This window comes from Sebastes umbrosus, chromosome 6 (assembly GCF_015220745.1).
Source record: "Sebastes umbrosus isolate fSebUmb1 chromosome 6, fSebUmb1.pri, whole genome shotgun sequence".
Taxonomy (NCBI): Eukaryota; Metazoa; Chordata; class Actinopteri; order Perciformes; family Sebastidae; genus Sebastes; species Sebastes umbrosus.
The window spans coordinates 9,546,477-9,570,905 of NC_051274.1; the positions used below are offsets into that span (position 1 = coordinate 9,546,477).

Genomic DNA, 24,429 nt, shown 5'->3' on the forward strand with positions numbered 1-24,429 from the left:
TATATATAATAATGCTTTATATATATATATACTGTATATGTCTAATAATGCTTTATATATATATATATATATATATATATATATATTAATGCTAATATATATATATATAATAATAATGCTAATATATATATATATATATAAAATGCTTTATTTATATATATATATATATATATACTGTATATATATGTCTAATAATGCTTTATATACATATATAAAGCATTATTAGACAGTATTTTTCCCTTCTTCCTTTGATATGATGTGAAATACCGATAAGTAGTATGATTTCAAATAATTATGATTTGGCTCCACCTTCATTAATACAATGCCTACAAACAAGCACATTAATTGTGTATAATAGTAAGTAAAAATAACATATGAAATTGCTTGCTGTTATATGAATGCACATTTACTGTCTTTTCTGTACTGTTTTTTGTAGGTATTTCATTGTTTTTATTGGATTTTTTTACACTGTTTGGTTAGGTTGTTCTACACATTTTGTGTACTTCTTGTTGTTGTTTAACTTTTGTTGTATTTTTAAAATTATGTTAGTTTAGATCTTTCTTCCTTTTTTGTTATTGTTTTTTTTCTTCTCCTGGGGTTGGGGGGAGGTCCTTTGTATAAGCCTGTGGCTTCTTGACCTCTCCTGACACATTTCTTGTTTTTTTTTTCATTGACTGGATTTCGTGCAGTTTTATATATGTGCAAATAAATAAATAAATGAAAAATAACATTTGCGAAGGGAAATGTTTCCAAAAGAATTTATTTGAACATTTTCACAACAGTTGCATTGATCCACGCATCTAACAAAATCTGCAAAGACGTTTATACTTAAAACATCAGTAACCCTATGAACACACTGTATGCAGTACTGAGCATTGATTCAATAGGCCTATTGTCACACATCTCTCAGTATATATGCGTTCCATAGAAAACTTCTCTCAGATATTGGTTCTCATAGTTCTCTCTAACTGCTGATCTTAAATATTTGAAAAATATTCCCTTTGAAATTTTGTAGAGTAAAGTAGCAGAGTAATGAGTCCTTCACTAAGAAAGTGCGTTCAAGTTATATTAATATTCAGTACCATTTGCACAAATAAATTATTTATTTCACACACAAAAAAGAAGGCCAAAAGATGTGGAACTATGCATGCACTGCCTTTTCATTTAATTCCCAAATACAGAACAACAGTTTATTAGGCCAAAAGGATCAACAAGCACTATCAGTTAATGCGACTTCACATTAAACTGTATTCCTGAATAATTGTATTTATTTCTGTACTATATTTACAGAGTGATTGGAATATATTATAAATGTCAAGACTGAAAGAAAAGACACAACCACTGAAAAAGGCACAATGAAGGAGTAATGCTAATTAAGCAACAGCATTATAGAAAATATCTATGGAATATAAATAGGAGACTTAAGCATACATCAGTCATACAGTATCTCGCACTTTGTAAAGCTCACAGTACTCGACCTCCTTTCACACCGTGCATTTGACAGGAGGGGAGTGGACAATGGCAGTTTTGCTTGCTGAATTGTTGACATCAACACAGTATTATCAGAGCCGAACACTGCACATAGTTCACTATATTAACATCTGTGTTTTGTGGTTATATAGCCTACCTTCCTTTGATGGATGCACAATGTGTGCTGGGGCATAACAACTAAATCCAGTCTTTTCCACGCGACTGCTTTCAGGTGGCCTTGTTTGTCTGCCGTTAATGGCCATATCTTTGTGCTGTGTAAAATAATATTTTGTGTGAGACATGTCATTATTATTCCATAGCATGTACTGTACAGTACGGCTTCCTGTATACGCATGTTATGTAAAACACCTTCAAAGCTGTTCCAATGTTAGGGACTGTACAAACATTATAAGAGGGGTGAGGGCTGAAAGTAGGATGGCTATTTATCTTTTCTTTTTGTTTAAGAAAAAGTATTGTCAGATTTATTTTTGCAGCACAGTGGAGGGCCGGTTTTTCCCCGCCTCAAATCTGTTTTATTTCAGCCTTCCCTTGCAAATTTGTTACCTGTCTGGCTGTTGTTCCTGTGCACCAGCAGGGCTTATACAAGCACATTTGCTATTTTCACTTAGGCTATATATGTAGAGAAGAGTCCTTCATGGGTCAAGTTTTGCAACCCACCCCTCACCTACAAAGCTCAATAATGAAACTGACCCGTTACCAGCAATTATCTCTAGATAGATATTGATATGAATGAAATGTCAGGTCACGTGTTTTGTTGTGCATAATGATTTGCATTTTTATCTCACAATATAGTGATCCGCTGCAGATCTGTCAGCACGTATCATGCACTGGTCACTACTGTATATGTCAAGTGATTTACAAGACTGCTGCTGGTGTGCATCTAGATGATTTATGGTCACTTTTATGAAGAAATATCCAGTACAGCTGTGGTCATATTAGCTATAGCCAAGTCTGCAGAATATCATCAGACAGCGTCTGTCGTGCTGTGGCCCTGACCTAAGTATGAGGTAGGATTGTGTAGTCATAATATTGTTATAATAATAATAATTACTGTATATATTGTTCATATATTTTGTGTTCCTTAATCTCTCTTTTGTGGTTATATTACGTTAAAATGTTCTCATTCAAAGGTAGGAGGGCCCAATGAAAATATAAAAAATGTTAGAAACAGTGATGCATAGCTTCCTAAAAATATAGTATATGTATAGTATACAGTTTCAACCCTTCTCAATAATTTTTGTACAGTCCCTTGTTATGATATTTGTGTGCGTGAATGAGAAAGAGACAGGGAGACAGACGGAGTGAGAATGGTAAAGAGAGAGCATGTGTGTGTGTCTGCTCTGAATTGCAGAAACTGGCCTTGCTGATGAGAATGAATGAAACAAGAGAAAACATGTCTGTGGATGTTAAGTCTCATGGCTGCTGCTGATACTGGCTCTCTGTGGCTGTGTAGAAATCCTCCAGGACACTCTGCAGGTAATCAAAGGTGGGCCGTTCCTCAGGCTTGTTCTTCCAGCACTCCAGCATGATTTCATAGAGTTCGGTGGGACAGCTGTCCTGGCGCTGCATTCGGTTGCCCTTCTCCAGGTAACGGATCACTTCTGGGTTGGTCATCCCTGAAAACAAGAACACATGATTGGGTTAAGAGACTGCAGAGCCACAACCTCTTCAAAATAAATAAGAAATAGCTCACGGGGCTGGCATTCGGGGACTTTGGCTGGCATGCTTTATAGCTTTGTGGCTCTATGTATGGCAATGTTGGTCGTTTGGTCAATTGAATGAAATATCTCAACAACTGCTGGATGGATAGCCATGAAACTTTGTGCATACATTCATGGTCCTCAGAGGATGAACCCCGTCTGACTTCGGTGATCCTCTGACTTTTTCTCTAGCGCTACAATAACATTGACATTTTGTGGTTTTGAGTTAAATATCCAGACAAGTATTGGATGAATTGCCATGTAATTTGGTGATTCTCTCACTTTTCCTCTAGCGCCATCATTTAATTTGTCCAATACTTTGGTTTGGGACCAAATAGGCCTACCTGCAAAACTCATGACATCCCCATCACCATGTGTTTACTGCTAATTAGCAGATGCTAGCATGCTAAAATGCTAAATTAAGATGGTAAATATGGTGAAAATTATACCTGCTAAACATCAGCATGTTAGCATAGACATTGTGAGCATGTTAACATGTTGATGTTGACAGCATTTAGCTCACTGTGCATGCAGCTTCACAGAGCTCTGTGGCCCCCTTGCCATAATAACACTACTTTAGCAGCAACGGAAGTCAGACGGTGGCTAGTGGTTTTGGCACTCTGCGGCTCACGTTGCTACCACAGTTTCACAAGAGTGTTGGAGAACTACGGTGGCCTTCAGGTAACGTAAAAACGCGAAAGGCTCTCTCTAGAGCCAGTGTTTGGTTTGAATATGGCGGACTCCGTGAAGAGGACCCATCTTAAGGCTCATCTTAAGGTCCTTTAGGTCATTATACATGAATGAAAACATATATAAAGTCAAAGTAAAGTATTTACAAATATTATATTCCATTTCTGCAAACAGATTCCCAGAAATGTTACACAGTTGGTCCTTTAAATGGCACAATAAGAAAACAACAAATGGCCCTCTAAATTCACGAAGTAGGTCTTTGTGAAGTGCCCATTCTGCCTCTATCTTCAATAAAATCCAAATTCACAACCATCATCCCATTCCAACATGGCATCATCTTCCCACTTGACTACCCATCATTTTTGGAAGGCCACTTTAAACCAAGGCCAAGACAATAAATGGGCTGAGTGTAGAAATGGACAAAAACATTTTTGTATTAAGTGCAAGTGCGAAGTCCTTGCTCTACAGAGGCATTCTGGCAAATACAATATCAAAGTTGAAATCAGTGATCCACTTACCTGGGTACGGTGTGCGTCCATAGCTGATAATCTCAGTCAGCAAGACGCCAAAGGACCAGACGTCAGATTTGATGGTGAAAGAGCCGTAGTTGATGGCCTCAGGGGCTGTCCATTTGATGGGGAACTTGGCTCCTGGTTATAGGGCAAAATTAAAAACCAGTCAAATTCTGAAGTAATGTTGATGACATTGTACATTAGCTTGGCCCTAATGACACTGCTGAGAAGTTTCATGCTAGTAACACATCCTCTCAAACTCTTACATTCTCTGGCTCATTCAGTATACAGAGAGTCACTCTCGTCTGCACCCCCTGCTATTTTTGTCACTTGTGTTGTAATCCGACATCTCTCAGCTCAGCTGACACAAAATAATTTCCCCTGTACTGATGAAACCGTGACTGCTCCCATTTCATCAATTCTGGGGGGAATCAGTTCCCCAGTTTCTTAATCACTTCTGCTGACGACACGTATAGCTACACAATATGTGACAGCGAGTATTGCGTCGTACCTTCCCGGGCCGTGTACTCGTTGTCTTCAATGATACGAGCGAGGCCAAAGTCAGCAATTTTGCACACCAAAGCCTTATTGACTAGGATGTTGGCAGCTCTCAGGTCTCTGTGGATGTAGTTCTTCTGCTCAATGTAGGCCATACCTTCTGCGGTCTAGAGACAAATAAGTCAGTTTGAAAGAATCAAAACATAGTTCCCCATAGCAATTGTCACTGGCAATGAAATTGTACAAAACATACTGAAACTTCCTTATTAAAACAAACACTTCCATACTCTCAGACATACTTTACGTATAACAGACTTTTCTTTCAGTAAATAGCACTGCTGGTAATAACAGCAACAGACATTTACTATGTGTGAGGATTTATTCCCATGGTTACTCTCCTTTTAGCTTCTTTGTGTCAGCACTAGATAAGACCAATCTCTCTTACAATCTGATGAATAATTTAATATGACAAATTGTTCATGGTAGGATTTTAATCAAAACAGGCAGATCCTTCTTCTTCCTCCTTTAGTATTGTCATCATAAGCATGTTATCATGCTGACGTTAGCATTTAGCTCAATGCATCCCTGTACAGCCTCATAGAGGCACATAGGCATGGCTGTGGACTATTTTTTTTGCCATTTTACTTTACAACTTGTATCCCCAGTTCGTTAAAATAAAGTGATTAATAAAAATGGAACATCATCCTGTCACACTAACCTCCAGTAGAAACTAAATGCTCCAAAGGAGATGAGGTTCAGCCTGTCAGCATTTGAAGATTTTGTAAATACATTTATTTTTATTTCCCGTACTATAGCTACATCTATGACCCAACAAGCTTATAGTACAAACATTCAGCACCAAAGACAGAATGTAGTCTATATTGCGACTTTTCTTGTTTTTATTTAAGCCTTTGCATCCCACTTTTCATCTTACTTTGTATAAATAAAATGTGGTTAAGACCCCCTCTTTCCATCTCAACATAACAAGGAGGACATGTCGCTGGATGACACACTCCGAGGTGTTTGAACTCTTTTACTTTTCCAAGTTCTAAAAGTCCAGTGTAGGATCTAGGGGGATCTATTAGCAGAAAGGGAATATCATATTTAAAACTATGGTTTCGTTAGTGTATTATCAACTGAAAGAATTGTTGTGTTTTCGTTAGCTTAGAATGAGCCCTTTATATCTACATATGGAGCGGGTCCTCTTCACAGAGTCCGCCATGTTGCTCCGCCATATTTCTACAGTAGCCTAGAATGGACAAACCAAACACTGGCGGGCCCTTCGCGTTTTCACATTTTCACCTGAAATGGCAGCTTGAATTTGGTGGCGTGAATGCACCTGAAGGCCACCGTCGGTTCTACATATTCGCCAACATGGCATAAATTTTCACTGTTATGCTGATGACACATAACTCTACATACACATCAAGCCCTCGGACATTCTAACACCTCACAGACTGTTTAAATGATATTAATGCTTGGATGACCTGTAATTACCTCAGACTTAATCAGGATAAATCAGAGGCTATCCTCATTGCCTCCCTAGCCATACTTTGCAAAGTGTCCCCTCTAAATTGGTCCATCCCTGGTTTTATTACATCCTCTGTTGCTGTGGTCAAAAACCTTGGTGTGACTTTAGACTCCAACCTTTTGACACACATATCAAAAACATCACCAATGCGGTCTTCTTCCACCTTAAGAACAACACCAGACTACACACCTCTCTCTCCCACTCTGTTGCAGAGACTCTGATTCACATCTTTATCACATCCCGAGTTCTCCGCCACATGTGGTCTTGGGAGCACATCACCCAGACCCTTCAGCAACTACACTGGTTCCAAGTTAAATACCACATTTGTTTTAAAGTACTTCTCCTTGTCAATAAATCTCTTCATGGCTTGGCGCCCAATCTTCTCCATCCATACACACTCACTTGCTCAGTACGTTCCTCTGATGCTCATCTACTCTCCACTTCCCCCTCCAGGTGCTTCATAATGTTGCTCATTATTAATGTATTAATTTATCTGTTTATATATTTCATTACCATTGTTGTTGTTGTTTGTTATTTTATTTTATTTATTCATTTATTTTTGTACATTTTCTTTCCACTGTCATCTTTTATTATGCATTTGATTGTCTATTTGTAAAGTGTCCTTGGGTGACATGAAAGGCACTTATAAATTAAATGTATTATAATTATAATAATTACTACTATTATTATTATTATTATTATTATTATACATGCCTGGAAAGGGATGAGTGAAGGGGGGAGGGCGGTTAGACAGTTGGCTGCAATCTGCAATCTCGCTGCTAGATGCCACTAAATCCCACACACTAGTCCTTTAAGATAAACCTCTTCTTATCAGGACTATTACATTTACAGGTTTAAAACACGCACGAACAGTAGGCACATATGGGCGTGTCTACATCTGCAGCTCTAAACTGCTGCTGTTACTTTCAGGCTGGACCAGAAAGTCTGAAAGCGCAGGTGTGCTATGGCTCTGCAGCTGGATCATATTGGCTGGGTGTAGTTTGAAGTGCTTCACATCACCGTGTTTCCTTATTCAGTGTTCCATCTATTTTTCCACATTATTTCACCTTGGATAAAGTGTCAGTATTTTTCTTCTCCAGTCAGGTGTACAGTAACAAAGATATTGTTTCACCAATAGCCCCCCACTGTCAAAAAACTGTATATTATGTTGCATAATTACACAATTCTTATTCTAAATGTTCCAAAGTAGATATTGAATAATATAATTCACTTTAAAGTTACACAATCCCTGAAAAGAGCAATAGACTACCGAACTCAAGAAACAGCCTGTCTACTATGTATCACAGACAAACAAAGCATTCGTTGATATAAAACACAAAACAACAAAAAAAATAACAGAGGGTCTGGCAAGCTGCTGTGTGTAGAATGGAGGATGGATACTAAATGTGACTGAATGACTCTCACCTGGGCAGAGAAGTCGATGAGCTTGGGGAGCTGTAAACGGTTTCCCTCATCACTCTTTATGAAGTCCAATAAACTACCTGTGGGCACACACACAAACACATGCATGCAAACAAACGCATTTGCTACATGTAAAGCTCAATTTGCCAGACACATCCTCACCATAAGCAAATGGTGTGCGACGTGGTAGTGCAATAAAAAACTATATGTATCCTTTACAATCATATACTGACAAAGGTTCAACCAATATTTGATGTTGTAAATTAATATAAATTCCATGTCCACTGCTAATATTAGGGAGCTCTAAGTCATGCAACTGTTTATCCATTACTTTTAATGAACAATTTGAAGAGTTTATTCATAACATGCACACACACACACCTTTCTCCATGAACTCTGTGATGATATAGATCGGCTCCTCCTTAGTGACTACAGCATTGAGTCGGACCAGTTTGTCGTGCTGCAGAGTCTTCATCAGGTTGGCCTCGCCCATGAATGCTTCCACTGACATGGTGCCAGGCTTCATGGTCTTCACTGCTACTTTGGTGTGCTTATTGTATGTAGCTTAAAGCAAAAACAAGAATTAGAATTAGAAAAATCAATTGCTAGCTTCCCATCTCCATCAACAACTGGATTGTAAAAATGATTCAGATCTAACTCACCCAGCCAGACTTCTCCAAACTGGCCAGCACCGAGCTTCTTGTCCAGTTTGAGTGATGATCTGGGGATTTCCCAGGCGTCTTTCTCCCATGGTTTGTCAGGTTTTGGGCTCAAGCACGGGCTGGTCAGGATTTGGCAGAGGCCATCTCCCTGCTCTGGAATAAACAGAAAAAAATATTTCATGATTTGATTTTTTTTAAATGTATTTATGTCTCGTAGATTTGTATGAAATGTTTTTACGCAATGAAAATCAGTAATATGTTATGGTCTTATTTTGAGTGAAAATTATCTAAATTATAAAAAAATATATATATAATTTCACATAAAACTAAAAACACTTTCGTGCTGATGCTAATACTAATTGAAGATCAATACAATCTATCACTTTAATACAGTAATAACCCTGATGTTTCACATAGATTGAGGTATTAAGTCGGCCAGTAGAGTGTGCTGTGTGCATCACTATAAGCATCACGTTTAGTGGTGACACACAGACTGAACTGAAGTTTCTCTTTTCTGAGGCCATTAAATGAGAAACATTATCAGAAAAGTAACCCCTGAGGATTTCTGAGGATTTCTCATTTGCTCCTTACATCGTCATTTTAACGGCAACAGCGACTACTCAACTGACTACCAAAACACACAGCTGTGAGGAGGTCAAATCATTCAGTGACAAAACCGCCTGAATACAAGTGTGAACTCTGACAGTGGTGAACTCACTTTTGTAATGGATGACCAGCTCCTGCAGGGTGCTGAAGGTGTTGCGTGGGGAGATGTAGAATCCTCCGTTGTCCAGCGTGCGGATCTTATAATGTTTCACTGTGTCACCGGATGGATCACCGTCCCTGACAGACAGGGAGTAGCTGCCTGTGGTAAAAGAGAAAGACAACAGTATAGTTACCATGTGACCCAGAGGGGATTTTGATACCAATATTTTTTTCCGCTGATACTAGCTTATATTTTGGGATAATTCCGCATTTTAAAATTTTTAATTATTTTTGCATGTCAGTACATCTTGAAGATGTACTGACATGCAAAAAAAAGAAGATGTTATTCTTGTGAGGGTAGAAAAGCCACCATGCGACACTTAAAGGGGCGCTTCAGTGATTAGTATTGCACTTCCATAAATTCAGGGAACTCACAAAAGACAGATTAAAAAAAGAATAATCAAAATCAAAGCAACAGAGGCTAAGATATCCTGACTTTTAGTCTCTATTATGGGTCAAGCTCCAAAAACATACTGCAACTTAATAGCATCTTTCATCCCTTTTAAATGCCCACTTCTTTTGAACCTCACACCTCCAGTTTGTCATGCAGACTTTCTGTTAAAAGTTGGGTAGTGCTCCTCATGACGAGTAAGCTGAACTTTTGTGTAAATTTGGTGTCTTTTTAACTACTCATTCAGTTTATAGAATTCTGCATGTATTCATTATTAAGGAAATAATAAAAAAAAATGTTTTGGCCACCTTGGGGCAGTGGAAACACGCTGTGAACGCAACATTGACTACTTACTATCACTGTTTTAAGTTTTTATGGCTGACATGTTTGCACACAACTGCCTATTTACACATCCGTTGAGCAACATTAGCATTCATTCAGTCGTGTGTCTCGCAAACTGACAGATGTAAGTCCAATATTAACTCTAATTCTTGCTCTGGTTTGGTTTCCAACAACCCCTGAAGGGGTTTATCAGACTTTTCTTTTTTTTTTTTTTTGCTGAAAATAGCTGAGTCTGGGAAATACACATAAGAGCAGTGAAAGTGAACCAAAACAAGATGTGGGCCAAAAAACACAAAACAGTGAGTTATATAGATGCTAAAAAGCTTTGAGAGCTGAAGAGAACTGCAGAGTCGGGATTTAGTTTCTGTGGATTCGTCGCTACGAGCGGCCCTATTCACATTACAAATAGTCATCTCTTCAGTGGTTACTATAAAAATATGAATAATAGCAGCTTTAATGGCCATTTTTTAACATTAAAGTCATTAATATGTTAACCTATGTATGTAATAGGCTGCCTGCTCTTTGTAACAAAGATGTGCTACAGGACTTTACTTGTTTGTATTGTACTGTGCACTTCATGGAATTTACAGTGGCTTAAAATGTGCAAGGTACAAGAAATACAATTAAGTTCATTTGTGCTTATTTGTTAAAAACACATTTTTCTGCAGTAACTGCCAAGATCAAATTGCTTGATTTGTCTTTTTTTTTTTTTTTCTCGTCAATAATTTCTCATTATGACTACTTCAGACTGCTCCACTAAAGGACAAATAATCTTTCACTCACCCTTGGTGGTCTCACTGTCTCGGATCATGTAGGATCCCGTTTTGTTCCCGGGGGCCAGCAGCTGCCTCTCAGCATCTTTCCTGCTCACGCCCTTAAAGAACCACCTCAACAACAGGAAACAGATCAGTTAGAACAGAAACCTCTTAACGGCTCTTCCTGGGCAAGCCTTCATTTTTACATTTATTCTTTGTGCTTTGATAATAATAATAATAATAATAATAATAATAATAAAACTATTACAATTATTTCAAAGTCATATTCATAGACACACAGTTCTCATCAGTGAGATACTGATGCATATGAATGTGTTTTCAGTGTGAGTACTATCACTTACTCCTCTGCCTCCAGAGTATCTTTGGCCACATAATTACTGGGGATGAAGCCTTCCTGACCTGTACTGATTAACTTAGCTCTCCACCACTCCCCCGATCTGCAGAGACAGAGAGAAACACAAAGACACACAACAAGTGTGACTATTATCTTGTCAACAAAGATATGACAAACCACACGCTTCACAAGTCCAAAAAACTACATTTTGAACACACAATTATTCATACAGTAGTCATTCTTATATCTGTAACAACAAAGAATAAATTATGTTACTGTTGTATACTTACTCCGCTAAGATTCTGAGCTTATCCCCCTTCTTGAAGCCGAGGTCACCGTCATGAATGGCCTCATAGTCGTAGAGTGCCATGGCAATACTCTCTCCTATACAGCAGCATGGCCAGAAAAAGAAGAAAAAACAGGAGTTGGTACATTGTGGTGTTGATATGCAATGTAAAATATGTCCCTTTTGCATTGTCATGTGAAAGCTGCAAGCATGTTTACTCTCTGAAGAATGATGGCCTGAGGACACATCTTTGTGCTTGTAAAACAACAAAAAACACTGGATGAAATTTATGGCGCTTGAAACCAAGCCTGTGTTTTCCTGGCTCGTGAAGAGTTGACATTTCGAAGGAATTTTTTCGTGAGGTTTTCACCCAACATCGCTGATATGTGAGAGTGTGTATGAGAGAGGAAGACAGTGCACATGATTGAGTATGTGTGCATGTTGTTTTTTTTAGTGGACACACTGCATTTAGGTCTGAACCACATCTATCTTGGGTTCCCCGTACTTTAAGTATGTAACTGACTTCCTGGTAGGCGTGTTAATAATAGCAGTAGGGCTGCTCTTCAGTGCACTGGAGGCCTGTGTGGTGACGCGGTGAGAGGGGCTATCGCTCTGAGTCAACACACTCTCTCCTTCCTCTCGCTTATATGTTGTGTTGAGCTTCGGACAGAGTTGTTTTTTTTGCATCTAGATGACGCTGTTTAAAGCCTTGTTGGCAGGTTCTTTGGTGGTGTTGACAGTACAAGTTGGGAGGTTAGAAATAAACCTGCAATTGACTGAGCTCAGTGGTTCATCAGTGGTTGACTTTAATATAAGATACAAAATCAAGTACAGGTGCTTAAGGGTTGCAATACATACTGTGTAAAGATTGTGACTCACCATCTGAAGAGTTTCCATTGGATGGCACCTTGCTCTGTAGAGAGAAAGACAGAGACATACTGTATGATGGTATAGGGCAAAGAGAAGATCTGTCAAATATTCATTCCACCCACGCCATAACGCCGAACTTCACAACGGCTATTCAGAAACCTACGGGTGATGTCATGGAGACTACGTCCATATTTTATACAGTCTGTGCTGAGCAGGTAGCGTGCAGTGGATTTTTTTAAAGCTTTTTCACTTCAGACAACCTGACTGATGCTGCTGGAAATGACACCGATGAGAGCCGTGAGAGTGAACCAAAACATTAAAGTTGCAGGCCATGAAAACAAAACAATTAGCTGAAAGATGCTAAAAAAACCTGTTGTAAAGCTACAGAGTTGGGTGACAATTTTCTGCTGGTTCGTCACTGCGAGCAATTCCTTTCACATTACAGGTATTATTTCTTTTCCATTGTTAATATAGAAATATTGATAAATAATCTTAACTGAGTATCTGACATGTGAATCAGTTGATTCAACACTTTGTATATGACATGCAGTAGAAAAAAATTAAGTGCAGAATCGTGAGAAAGCAGGACTGTCCTTCACTGTCTCGAAATATTACTTACCACATTAAAGCAAATCAGAATTATAATCAATTTATCCCTCAAGTTAAGACCAACATTCTGCTAGAATAAAACCATTGCACAGAAAACAAACATTTGTAAGGAAATTCTTTGTCTTATCAACTTTAAAATCCGGGTGTTCAGGGCATAGTTATCTTTTCCACATAGTGCAACGTTAGTACAAAAGTATAGTGAGCTGAGCTGTGCAGAGACCAGACAGTCAGACAGACCATCTGTAAATGTAGACATCTGAGAGATAATACAATACAGTATGTGTGGATTGGTAGAAGTTTCAGATGTCCTTTATTACTCAAGTTTTGATCGTACATCTCCTGTCTGAGCACTCTGGTTCTGCTTCTGTCACTTCCTCTTTCTTCATTGAGGGTGAAAGAGATGTTACAGTCAGCACACAGGAAGCAGTAGCCAGAGGAACCACACTTAACACTTAGCAGCTCATGTCACAGATCAAAGTCTGACCAGTATGCAAACAAGTCACGGAAACATGTTCGGAGTATCAATCTTCTCTGATAGGCACAAGAAAACTGTCTACTCTCACTGCTGGAAGTAACCAATGAAAAAGTGTTTTATTTTCTCTTTTTTTGTTTTTGTTTACCTCTTCATACTTTCACTGCTTCTGCAACTGACACCATTAATCTTCCTCATTCTTTTTTTAAAGCCAGGGGCACTTCTGCAGGTGTGTGTGCCCATTTTTATTTGCAAAAAAGTTCATAAACATGTTTAAGTGGCTAAAGATCTAAAGTACATTTACTCAAATACTGTACCTAAGTACAATATTTCCATTTGATGCAATTTTACTCCACTACATTTATTTGCCAGCTATAGTTATTAGGTACTTTTCAGATTAACCTTTTTAGCTTGTGACCCCACAAAAAATGCAATGTCTTGTGTCATTTGCAACCCATTCGCCAGAAAAAAATGTTGGCATTGTACGTTTCTGCAAACCACAGATATGTTGGATGTCAACGTTTCTGAACCAAAACGTTTTATGAATTTGTTTCACACCAGCCTCGTATCACGCTTGCAGAAACGCACAATGACACCTAACGTTAACGTTGTAAAGCGATTGGTGAGGTTTAGGCAACAAAACTACTTGGTTAACGTAAGAAACAAAATCATGGTTTGTGTTAAAATAATAACGAATCAATGAAGCGTAACAACATCACGTAACAACTGTAACAACGTAACTACTGTGTAAGTGATAATGTACAGCGGGCCTGGCACTGCCGCTTATTTCACATATTGTATTTGTATTGTTTTGTATTTGTATTTGTATATGTTTTTATGTATTTTTTATTACTTAATTTAAGGATTTTTACTTGTAATAGAGTATTTTTACAATGTTGTATTGGTACTTTAAGGTATCTGAATATGTCCACCAACATGACATGTCACAGTCAGTTGTAGAAGTTGTATTAGAATAGGACATTTTTGAGGAAATGATTACTTCTCTATGCAACCTTTTATATATGTTACGTTGTTACTTGCATGTGATGAACACCGACTGGTTACTTTTCTCAGATTCACAACATTACTGCTTACAGCTTTGCTCCCGGAGTTTCCTATGGTGGGGTCTTTGACATAATGGGCCGCCTGTGCCCGGCTCTGCGAGTCGTCGCTCGTCCCTTTGCCGAGAGGCTCCTGCTCCTTCTTTGAGCCCACACAGCCCATGGTGCTTTCTGCAAGAGGACAACAGAGGAGAAACAGCAGGACATGAAGGATGTGGATACCAGCAGAAAAACGCAATGGGGATGAAAAATGTAATAGCCAGGCCCAGTTCTCCCTAACCTATATTGACTTGATATGTATCTGTATTATTCAGAAAACAGTGGCAGTCACACCCATTTATGACTGAACATATGCTGAGTATGCAGTATAAGATATGGGATTTTATGTAAAACAAATAGATTTTATGAAATATATTTTTTTCTCATAAATCATTTGTCATTTTCACGTGTTTGTCACACAAACATTGATGTAATTCTGGCGCACATCCTGAACTCAAGGCTGGGGTGGTAAGGTGCACAAAAAAACAACATCCAAGATAAAAGCATAAACAGGTTAATACATGAACAATTAAACTATTAAATGACCTTTGAATACGACAAGGGGAACTACAGTAAGCTGGTCAATTATTATGTGACAAACAATGCTAGGAGTGAATATAAAACTAGTCCCTTCCTTACTGTAGATATTATGAATCATTCATGCACTGTATGTGGCATCTGCTGTTGGCAATACTTAATTCTGGTGTATCAGTCAAAATGTGTTTCCAAGGTTAAAGGTTATGATATCAGCATTAATATATCATCATCAACTATTGTCTATGTAAAGATAAAGAGGAGTAATGTCTACCTGAGCAGAGAATGAAGTATCTCTCCCTCTGTGTGTGTGTTGTAATCAGAGCCCGGCCAGCTGTGCGTGCATGTGAGCGTGCCCCACAGGCTAGCTTACAGCTGTCGCTCTGCACTGTGCTCATTCGGCGGTTCAGCCCGGTCTCACCAAATGACGTATGAACGGCCAAATATTTTGTAAGTAATTTTGTGTGCAATCACAAAGCCTTTGTTGCTTTTGCTGTGTCATGTGTACACTAAGTAGTCGGTACTGACTGTAATGTATACACACATGCCAGTGAATATGTTACGCTCAGAGATAGTGACGTAGAATTAAAAGTGAGAAAGTCAGTTTATGGCGGGCGGAGAGGGAGGTGGATGGGTCCAACAAACACAGAACTTTCAACAAGGAGACCACTGTTTGTGTCCCAGTGTTGTTGAGTTATTTTGTAGTTATGTTAATGATGTTTGTGACGGGTTTTCCGTACGTATGTCATGTTGTTTACATACGTTTGTACCTTGCCTTGTTTTTACGACAAACTGCAACTTTTTTTGTCTTGCAAAGTTATGTTTTAAATTGACAAACATATGTGTGATTCATGGCACAATTCAAACGGAATAAAAAAATATATATATATATATATATATTTATATAAATGTATATACAGTATATATCTCTCGCTGTTGACTACGGTTCATATTTTTTCCAAAAAAAGGACCAATGATATTTCTTTAGCCCCTAAATCTAATAATTCACATTATATTTACTCATATAATTTAAATTGTATTACATGATATTCATGTGTTTTTTTCTGTTTCTGAAATTTAAAACTTATGTTTGCTTGCATTGGACAAACAATTTAAGGACTGTGAAAACAAGATGTTTTTTTCTCATCTTGGATATGCGACCACTCGTAAAATGTTCTCTTTACTAAGAGAAGAGCAAAAATAAAAAGACATTGGTGAATCCCAGAAATCAATGGGTACTAACAAAATAAGAACAAATCGTAGATACAAATAGAAATAAGAGGAACTTTGTTCTTATATTGCTTTCTTCGTAAATGGGTGGCGAAAGTGAAAATGAATTATTACATGACGTTGTTAGATATTCTTCACTACAGAACAGGGGGAAGACTCAGAAGACTTAGAGTCAGCTTACTGGATGACTTTTTACTGATGTTGGCCACCTGCAATACTGTTTTGCTTCTTATTTTTTTATTAAGATCTTATGAACACTGCAAGGTCTTTCTATCTACGGTGGCAACACAAATATTTCCACACAAGCCCCTTTACTCATCAGTAACATCTAGGGAATGCTTTGTTTTCTCCTTGTATCATACTGTATCTGATGTATGTAACTACATGCAAATGTGAATGCAGTTATCTAGAACAAGGTTTAACAGGAGCGAGAACAAAGAGGGAGTCTGTGATGGCAGATAGAAGCTGTGTTTTATAACACATGTTGGCTCACATACACAGATGGAGAGAGAGTTACTCTGTGTAGCTCGTCTCTCTTCGGCTCATAGGAGCATGATTATTGCACTGAGGGAAGGAAGTAATATTTATCATAAACAGCAGAGCCCTTTAACATGCAAACAGATCTCCTATGATTGTAAAGGTCACATGTCACCACAGAATGACCAAAATCACCACAAGAGAAGACACTGATGTCCTCAGTATAGCTACATTTAGAATTACAAGCGACAGGAAATACACCAAAACTAACAAAAGTTCAAATGTTTCTGCATGTATCTCTTGATCTGTTCTGTAATCATTACCATACTGGCCTGCTGCCACTCATACTGTGGTAAGCAATGGAAAATGTTTCATTTGAACATTCAGACACAGGAAGTTCCGATGTTCTTGAGGTCAGAATTAGTGGCGTTAACGTATTTGCTTCCTTTTTTTCTCTCTCTCTGTTCCAACTCTTGTTCCTCTTTAGATGTCTAATTGCAGGCAGGTCGGGCTTACGAGTATCGAACAGTCGCAGCTCCCCGTCATGTTTTTACTGATACAAAATGGAGGTCTGCATTAGGCTGGTGGTAACACATTGCCCTAGTTTAGCTGTGTAACAAATGCAGCTGTCATTGATTCATCTCAGTCCGTGAGTAATGCAGCTACAATTAAGGAAACCAACACTTTGACATACTGTATGCCTGAATGAAAATCTTAATCGACTCAACTGGCAGCTCTTAGGGGATGCGAACTGGACAAAAAATGTTTCTTCAAACTTTCAGGTGTCAATGAGATCCATTGGGAGACCAGCAAAGCATGAAGGAAGATGCAAACTTACTGCAGACTGGGATGTTCGGCCTTGCTGTGAGTGTGGGTGTTTATCCTTCACATAACTCGAGAACCGTTTGTCAGATTTACTTCACACTTGGTGGGGACCGAAGGACGTGCAATGTCAAAGTTGGTGCAATTTGGAAGCCCACTATGTTCAATATTATTAGTCCCAAATGTTAATATCCGTATTTACATGAAACATCCAGTATCGCAGGCTATAAGATGTGCTCAAACACTGAGATTGGGCTAATGTAACTGTAGACCTTGACACTATAAAAGGACATTATTAACTCTACTCCTCATCCATCATAATGGATTGCAGAGGATGATTCACTAGATGACACCTCCTCTCATCAAAGAATTTCAACATGTAACTTTGGGGACAATCCCAGTAGTTCAACTCCAACTGTGTCACTGACTGGAAAAACACAATATTAAAGGAATCGTTTGTCATTTTGAGAAATGCATTTATTTGCTTTCCTTAGAGTTAGATGAGAATATTTACACCATTGTCATGTTGGTATGTATGCAAAGTATGAAGCTAGAGCCGATACTGTATGCAAAAACTTGGGAAACAGCTAGCCTGGCTACGTCCAAAGGTAAGAAAATCCAACTACCAGAATTCCTAAAGCTCACTAACAAACATATCACATTTTGTCAATACTACAGGAAATCACTGCTCCCAGAAAGAAAGACTTTCCGCCCGCAACTCCCAGAAACACAACAACTGATCATTTCTACAGGCTAGGCTAGGCTGTTTCCCCCTGCTTAAAAAAATTCATGATAAAATGACTCTAGCTTCATATTTAGCGTACAGACATGAGAGTGGCATCAATCTTGTCATCTCAACTCGCGGGAGGAAAGGGAATTAGTGTTTCCCCAAAATGTCAAATGTCACAGTTCAGTCGAGAGCGAACAACTTCCTTAAAGACAAATATGCCGATCATGTCTGTATGATTTTGCTGAACATTATGTCACAGTGAAGTTGAACTTTGAGCTTTTGGATATAAAAATGCCATCTAGGGATATTAATTTTCCGATAACCGACCCTCGTTAACCGATTATTAACTATTAACCGACAAGATTAGTGCGTCTCATGCAGCGGTGCGCCAGCTGCAGTGTATGAGCACAACAGACAACTGAGTCCCTAGTTCACCCGTCCACTCGGGAAGAAAGCAAATAAGCTTATGTCCCAAAATGCTGAACTATTGCTTTAATGGTCCAGTGTGAAGGATTTAGTGGCATCTAGTGGTGAGGTTGCAGATCGGAGAACTACGGTGGCCTTCAGGTAACGTAAAAAACGTGAAAGTCTCTCTCTAGAGCCAGTGTTTGGTTTGTTCGTTCTGGGCTACTGTAGGAACATGGAGGAGCAACATGAAGAGGACCCGTTCCCTATGTAGATATGAAGGGCTCATTCTAAGCTAACGAAAACACAACGATTCTTAGATTCAGGTGATTATACACTACTGAAAACATAGTTATGAATATTATATTCCATTTCTGCTAATAGATCCCCTGAAATACTACACACTATTCAGTTCAATTCAGTAGCATTCAATAATCTGATTGCAGAGGGGATAAACGATTTAGAATAGCGGTTAGTTTTACAAACCGGTAGACCATGACGACATCCTGACGGCAACAGAAAAAAAATTCACTTGAAAGCACATGACCAGAAGATGATAAATATACATTCCGCCTTACGGAGGATCTGCTGGTTACAAAGGGAATTCAACTCTCTGTTTCACACCAATAATCTTAGAACCGATTTTAACAATACTGTTGAGACTGTTTCTGTCTTTAACTGAGAAGCTGTGAAACCAACAGATAAAAGAAAAAACAAAGGAGACTCTCAATGGAAGACTTTTCAGGAATTCAGTTTCCGTAAGAGATGAATTCTCTCTTGCCCCCTCTTTACTACACCTGTAAAGTGAGACTTCGCAACTTTTTCTAACGTAACTTGTGTAGGCCACAAGTTGTAATGTTGCCTTAAATTCCAAAGATTCTCTTGTGTGAGCTGCTTTAAAGACACCTTTTTGTTTATCAGTCACATGCCAGATTGTATATAACAGGAACAAGTTGAAAAAGAGTAATAAAGTCAGCAAACGTAATGCCAGTTACACAGAATCCATCTAAAGTTGGCTAACATTATGGCCGCCATAAGCCTACTTTTCATTTGAAAGAGGAAGAATGTTTTCTTTTATGCTTCACAAGTTACATCGATTTAAAATGGGCGCAGTACTATTCAAGAGAACTGGTAATGTACAGCACTTCTAGTCAACAGCATTGAAAACAGGGCATATCACCACAGCACCTTTTTTTAGAACAGCAGTGCAGCCTTGGCCTCTATATTATCAAAGTGATAGGTAACCCATATAACTAATTTATTTTGATAATATAGAATTTTGAGAAGGTATAACAGGAAGAGTGATTCTGTGCTGTGGTGGAAAGTCCCGCGATCAACTTCTTGATCACAAGCTCAAATTGCAACCAATCATATTATAAAAAAATATGCAGACTATACAGAATTTACATGTCATGACTGTTAGCCCAAACAGTACATCTCCAAAGCACTAATAAAAATATAATGTCGCTGAGCTGTCCCTTCTATCATACTGTAACTCTATGGTTAGCGTTGGTATAAAGGCCCAGTTCATAATTATCAAATGATATCATACCATGCAAATAAGTACCACTGCAAAAAAGCCATAAATCTAACAAGTGTGCATTGATACGTTGTTAATTTGAGCACAACACACAAACACACACTTCAACATTATAAATATCCTGGTTATAAAAGGTGCACACACCCTGTCCATCTGCAGGACCCTGTACCTGTCCGAGCAGTGAGCAGGTACCCGGCCAGTTCCACTCAACGCCACGGTTACACTATTAAAGGAGTATTATCCTATCACCAAACTCGTTTGAAACATAAGAGCCAAGAATCTCTCAACGGACAGAAGACAGGAATAATTCATGTATATTCTGTTATGAGGAGTGATTTTTTTTTTTTTTTTTTTTACACAGATGTAAATTGTGTGGGCTGTGAAAGGCTGCCAGGCTGTTTGGGACTGCCTCAGGCCATAACAACATCACCTGGCAGCCTGGCACGCAACCAGCAGGACATTAGACTGATATAAGGAAAGAAAGAAAGAAAGAAAGAAAGAAAGAAAGAAAGAAAGAAAGAAAGCAGAGCTCCTCTCAGCCCCAAGGCTCTACTTGTCACAATGTTATTAAGTAACTTATCAACGGGAAAGGACAGATGACTCTGGATGGCAGGGTGTCTCCTTCTCAGCATGCTCAAATGTTTTCCTTACATGTACTGCATGACATGATTTGTATAGACTTCATGGACAGTCCTGTTGGACCGAATCTGAGCTACTGCACCATTTGTGTATCTATATGCTTCTATATGTTTGCTGTTGCCACCACCAACAAGATCCAGCTTACTTGACAGATAGCCGATATATAAAAGCTGAGACTGATATATTGTACAATCTATATACTTTGTGACATGAGTATAACTATTTCATACATTTTATATAAGAGCACAGTATATGTTCTACTTACCTGACCATGATCAGGTAAGATCAGAGCTGAAACAATGAATTTGGTCGACAGAAAATTAATCTGCAACTACTTTGATAATTGATTTGTCATTGATATCAATCATCAAGCAAAATTGACCCAAATTCTCCGGTTCCAGCTTCTCAAAGTGTGAGGATTTACTCTGCGGGCCACCATGGGCCCTCGGAAATTTTGATGGGCGCATTTGATAGACCAAACAATTAACTTACAGTATGTTCATATTCTTTTTGTTGTACATATTGGGCCATATGCTATATTATTTTTAGAGTTTTGTTTTCATAAAGGAAGTTGGTTTTGTCTCTAACCCCCCCCCCCAAAAAAATCTAATTCTGCTTCTCTGTCAAAGCAAGACACATTCAAGCAACCAACCATGGAAGTTGTGTCATATTCGAAAAATTTGGGGTTACAATAACCCTTTTACTTTTCTGGTTATAACATTGGGGGAAAAACAGATTAATGTGGGTGCTGGATGGGGAATTTAACAGTGGTCACCAGTATGATGTAATACTGGCATTTCTGCATAACACTAATGTTTCACGCACAAAGAGGGTCTCTGTAAGATTCCCCTGGGGTTAAAACAATTCTCTTTAAGGGGATGCACAAACACAAACACATTGATGTATATTTGAAGTATATATGTTGTATAATTTTTAGGGGCTGTCTATAATTATAACATTGAACATCTAAAATGAAAGTTAATGTATACTGGAAGTAACACAGAACTGAAACTACATGGTTTCTGGTTCAGTTGAGATGGACAGTCTAAAAATAACTCTCTCTCTCTCTCTCTCTCTCACACACACACACACACACGCACACACACACACACACACACACACACACACACACACACACACACACACACAGTTGCAAAAAGCCCTAAATTAAGTTGTGAGAAATACTTCTTGAGACTCCTCACTTCATTGAATAAAGCATAATAAAGTGGTGACAGCACTGTAATCAACTTTAAATCCCTCCTGATGACTTTCACATTCTTCTACATATATTATCTGTGTGTACAGTGACTTCTGTTAGCTGGTGGTTGTTTCAACTCAAAGACAATGAAGTTCCTCTTTTTTTTGGAAACAGACTGAGCATCCTTGTGGTAAAAGTGCATGTCTTCATTTTGTCGATCATAAACGCACAACTTTCTCATTTTTGTCTAACTATCATTTTGCTCTTCTAGTCATCCCTCAGACAGCAGCTACTCCCTTTCTACACAAACAAGCAAACACAGATCAAGAGGGCACTTACCGGGCGCTTCAACCAATCACTTCGACTCTTATTTCTGCGGATGTATGTATATTTGCTCTTCTAGATTCGGATAACCGTGTGGAGAATATTCCTCATTTCATTCTGGTAGGTTCCATCTCCTTTTACAGTTGTTTTCTTTGTGTTAGTCTGAGGATGCGGACGGTCGACAGAGCGCAGCGGACTGGGTTTGTTGTACAAGGAAGTTTGAGCTGTGAACTGAGTTGATGGAAAGAGGAACAAGCTCACACTGTGGGTTTCACTGACTGGCTGAAATAGCCGGCTGTTTTTTTTTTGTTTTTTTTTTACAGCCTCTTATAGTACTGATGGAATGGAGAGAAGAAAGCTGCCTTGTGCGTAAAAACGCAGAACAAAAGAATAACTTTGGTAACCTAAAGTTACTGAGCTTTCTTTTCTAAACATCTTTTACTGTTTATTGTCAATTTCTTTTTTAATAGATGAAGATCGCAGTCTAGAGGTCATAGATCATCCACTACTGTATATTTATGTACAGGACATATTTTGCCTAATCCAAAACATGTTTGCCAACCAAAAAAATGTAACCGATTCAGCTGCTATATCATGTTGGATGTTGTATAGTGGATGGATGGCTGGAGGGAAGAATGGATTAAATGGATGAGGACAGATGTGAGGGACATATTTTGCATGGTGTGCAGGACAGCTGTAACATTCAAATGAGTTTGACAGCTATCATGCTCAGTGCATCCTCTGGGCAGCAGAGGGAAGGCGTGGGCGGATCAGCCTCCAGGGCCACAACAGCAGCTCGGCAATAACACAGCATCAGAGAAAGCTCCAGGCTCTTCAGCTATATACTGTAATCCTTAATCAACAGTCAGGATTAGAAACCCAGTTCCCTCTGAAACCCAGACTGCAGTGATGGAGAGAGGGAGGGAGGGAGGTCCGTAGGAAGATGAGGATAAGAATGAAATGAATGAGATCAGAAAAAAAGGAAAAAGCTTGATTGTAAGAGTTTAAAAATTGGTAAAGGACAATAGAGGATGAAAAAAATGAGGGATAAAGAGAAATAGTTTGTGTTTACCAGCTGCTCACAGCTGCAGATGAACAGGTGTTGCCTGGTGTGAGCTGTTACTGACATACAGGCTTCAGTTTGCGGTTCTTTATAGTCAAACTTTAGGGTGAACTGAGTTCCTCATTTTCCAGGTTAAAGATCCACAGATAGCTTAATTATTAAAGGGAATTACTTGGCTGACAGACTACACATTGACAGGTGTATTTTTCCTTTACAACATTTGCATATGTTTTCTGACCTGTGATGGTTTGTGGAAAATAAACAGTAACAGACAAAGAGACCGGAGAGGCTGAGACTGATCTGAGACCAGGTTTCTCTGGATGGAGCGTTGCTTACTGCTGTCTGGGACACTGTGTTACATTCCACTTTAAACACAAGCACAACTTATTTATTTTGCTCATTTCCTGCATTTTATTATTATTTTACATAATTATAGATCAGATCCTCTTTGATTTTCTTATAGTTTCTCCTTATATGATTTTTTTGTGTGTGTTTTGAAACTAATGTAAGTAGTGTAGTAGTAGTAGTAATGTCAAGTAGACAAGTGGTCAATTTCTCAGTAAAGTCAAGATTTTACACAAGATTTCCCATCTCTGTTTTCTTTTTCTAAACCTAAAGATGTGGTCGCTGGTAGCAGAGGCGTGGTTTATACTTGAGTCAGACTCAAGTTCCACTCATACTACAATTGAGGGCATTCCACGCATGCACATTTCCCGATCCAAGATTCAAGAACTTTATTGTCATTATGCAAGCATAACGACATGCGTTTGCCCTCATGTTGCATTGTATTTAAAAAACAAACAAAAAATTACACACATATATACAAGGAATAAATAAAGCATGAATGAGATCAAATATTGGTAATAAATATCAGTGATGAAAAGTGCAGAATCATTAGCAAAATAGAGCAATATCAGTATAATAAATAAAATAACGCAAAAATACAAATAAGTGTACAAACCTCAGCAGCAGCAGCAGCTGGGGACTCTTTCCTCAGCCTCTGTGTTGATGTGGAT

The 24,429-nt window shown here is 38.5% G+C and overlaps 1 protein-coding gene across 1 annotated transcript; it reads right to left on the minus strand.

The window, feature by feature from the left end:
• Positions 1 to 742: 742 nt before the first annotated feature.
• Positions 743 to 22,693, minus strand: hck (HCK proto-oncogene, Src family tyrosine kinase). Its single transcript, XM_037771715.1, has 13 exons — positions 22,366 to 22,693; positions 14,447 to 14,583; positions 12,280 to 12,313; positions 11,405 to 11,498; positions 11,122 to 11,217; positions 10,788 to 10,891; positions 9,225 to 9,371; positions 8,507 to 8,659; positions 8,226 to 8,408; positions 7,848 to 7,924; positions 4,905 to 5,058; positions 4,400 to 4,531; positions 743 to 3,107 (listed from the first exon to the last, which is right to left on the minus strand). Exons 2-13 carry the CDS (start codon positions 14,573 to 14,575, stop codon positions 2,905 to 2,907), a joined length of 1,506 nt encoding a protein of 501 aa, XP_037627643.1. The 5' UTR covers positions 14,576 to 14,583; positions 22,366 to 22,693; the 3' UTR covers positions 743 to 2,904.
• Between the last annotated feature and the right edge of the window lie 1,736 nt (positions 22,694 to 24,429).